This window comes from Babylonia areolata, chromosome 27 (genome assembly GCF_041734735.1).
Source record: "Babylonia areolata isolate BAREFJ2019XMU chromosome 27, ASM4173473v1, whole genome shotgun sequence".
In the NCBI taxonomy this organism is placed as follows: domain Eukaryota; kingdom Metazoa; phylum Mollusca; class Gastropoda; order Neogastropoda; family Buccinidae; genus Babylonia; species Babylonia areolata.
Window position 1 is genome coordinate 20,425,627 of NC_134902.1, and position 2,500 is coordinate 20,428,126.

The window sequence follows — 2,500 nt, forward strand, 5'->3', positions numbered from 1 at the left end:
ATAAAAACCCACCTCTTCACTGGATAAGCTCACTCCCCTGCCTCTTCCTTGTCTTCAGTTTCTTCAGTTTTAGAGTTATGCATGCGTGTGAATGACTGGTGTGAAAGCGCTCAGATTTGTCTCTGGACAAGATTCAGCGCTATATAAATATTATCATTATTATCATCATTATCATTATTATTATTGTTATTATTATAGTACACAATTGCCCTAAGTGCTGCAACGAATGGACGAAGTAGTTGTTGCCCTTCTTTCATCTTCTCCTTCTTCGTTCGTGGGCTGCAACTCATCACGTTCACTCGTATTTACACAAGTGCGGCTTTTACGTGTATGACCGTGTTTGTTTTTTTTTACCCCGCCATGTAGACAGCCACACCCCGTTTTCGGGAGTGCTGCTCTTCCAACACATGACAGTAAGTCAAGCATTTATAGGGCCTTGCCATCAAACATGTGACAAGACATACAATACCCCAACGTCATAGTTATGCATGCAAGAGAGGACTCGACTATAAACACCCACAGCGGTCAAGCACTGAAACGGACAGCAAACTGTGTAATCCGGATTACGTGTGGAAACAAAACAGCAAACAGCAGCAACTGTAACTTTACTCTGCAATACAACCTTGGCAATCAAAGACTACACGCACCACAGAACAGAACTTAAGCCTTGCGGTTGTATGGGGAGCAGGGTGGGGGTGGGGGTTGGGGTGAGAGATGGGGCGTGTGGGGTGGGGGGGTGGGGAGCTTGGAGGGTGCGTGGGGGCACATAGACCTGAGGGAACACTGACCTAGGGGAAATGGACATGGGGAAACACAGACCTTGAGGAACTTAGATCTGGAGTGGGGGGACAAAGATTTGGGGGGAAGATATATCTAGGGAAAATAGACCTGGGGGAAGACAGAGGAAGATAGTGATCCAGGGAAAATAGACCTGGGGGAAGACAGAGGAAGATAGTGATCCAGGGAAAATAGACCTGGGGGGAAGACAGAGGAAGATAGTGATCCAGGGAAAATAGACCTGGGGGAAGATAAACCCAGGGGAGATAGACCTGGGGTAAGATAAACATAGGGGAAAAAGACCCGGGGGAGGAACATAGACTGGGGATAATATAGACCTGGGGGGGGGGGGGCATAGACCTGGGGGACGCATACATCTGGGGGAACCCAGACCTGTGGGAAGCACAGGGTTTGACCTCACTGAACCTTTTCCCCCCTTCAAACAAAAATCATCAAAATCATAACGGCTCATCAACTGATTAATCAATCATCAACTGACTGGTCGATACAGAACTTACCCTGGAAGCGGGTCTGGAGGTCTTCTTGTAGGCGAACACCGGTGGGTAGCTGTCCTCACACCCTTGAAAACTCATGGTCACCCGAGCACACAGTTCTCTGTTCTTCTTCACAGTGAATGAATTCGAATTAAACTTCTCTCTCCTTTTTTTTTAATTTTTTTTTTTTACTCCGCTTGTAGCTGCTGTTCAGTACAGACAAGTCTTTCTCACTTCGTTCGTCTTCAGTTTAACGTACAAGCTGATACCTGTATTATTATTATTATTATTATTATTGTTGTTGTTCGGTCGTTCAGTACAGACAAGTCTTTCTCACTTGCACTACCTAACTGTACAAGCTGATGCCTGTATTATTATTATTATTATTATTATTATTATTGTAATTGTTGTTGTTATTGTTGTTGTTGTTATTATTATTATTATTGTATAATTCTTGCCATGTTCCTCGTCTCACACTTCACGAAACCAAGTGAACGTCATGTTTTCGTGTCAATAATTATTTATCCCGACTTGTCCTAAAACTCCTCTTGGGGCCGAGAGATAAGGGATGTCACTGGGCAAGACAGGGGATGTAACTTGGGCAAGACAGGGGATGTAACTTGGGCAAGACAGGGGACGTAACGTGGGCAAGCGAGGGGATGTAACTTGGGCAAGACAGGGGGTGTAACTTGGGCAAGACAGCGGATGTAACTTGGGCAAGACAGCGGATGTAACTTGGGCAAAACAGGGGGATGTAACTTGGGCAAGCCAGGGGGTGTAACTTGGGAAAGACAAGCGATGTGGATGTAACTTGGGCAAGCCAGGGGGTGTAACTTGGGCAAGACAGGGGATGTAACTTGAGTAAGCCAGAGGGATGTAACTTGAGCAAGCCAGGGGATGTAACTTGGGTAAGCCAGGGGGATGTAACTTCGGGCAAGGCAACTCGAGGGCCACTATAATCAAATTCTAGCCCAAAATAGTCGCGGGGACAGCAAGTTACCTCCCTCCTCTGCTCTTCTGAGGGGTGGTCGGTCATAGTCGGGCACGACTGACTATCATACAGCAGTATCCCAGGATAAGTTCAGACGAAGACTCAAGTTTTGCACTGCACTGACGAAGCCAAGAGCTTGAGTGGTTCATGGTCAAAGAAAAAAACAGCAACAAAGTTTTCAAGTGACTACTAACTCGTCAAATCAAACTTGGGCATGGGATCAGTTGGACAGATAACA

The 2,500-nt window shown here is 46.0% G+C and overlaps 1 protein-coding gene across 3 annotated transcripts in view; it reads right to left on the bottom strand.

Moving 5' to 3' along the window:
• Positions 1-2,500, bottom strand: part of LOC143301225 (liprin-beta-2-like) — a 90,514-nt gene that overhangs the window by 71,419 nt on the left and 16,595 nt on the right. Inside the window, exon 1 of one of the 3 annotated variants that reach the window (XM_076615355.1) lies at positions 1,296-1,597. The exons of the other annotated variants lie outside the window; for them this stretch is intronic. Coding sequence (XP_076471470.1) covers positions 1,296-1,370 — 75 coding nt within the window. The 5' untranslated portion in view covers positions 1,371-1,597. Of the gene's footprint in view, positions 1-1,295; positions 1,598-2,500 lie in introns of those variants that run through there. 3 annotated transcript variants of the gene reach the window in all.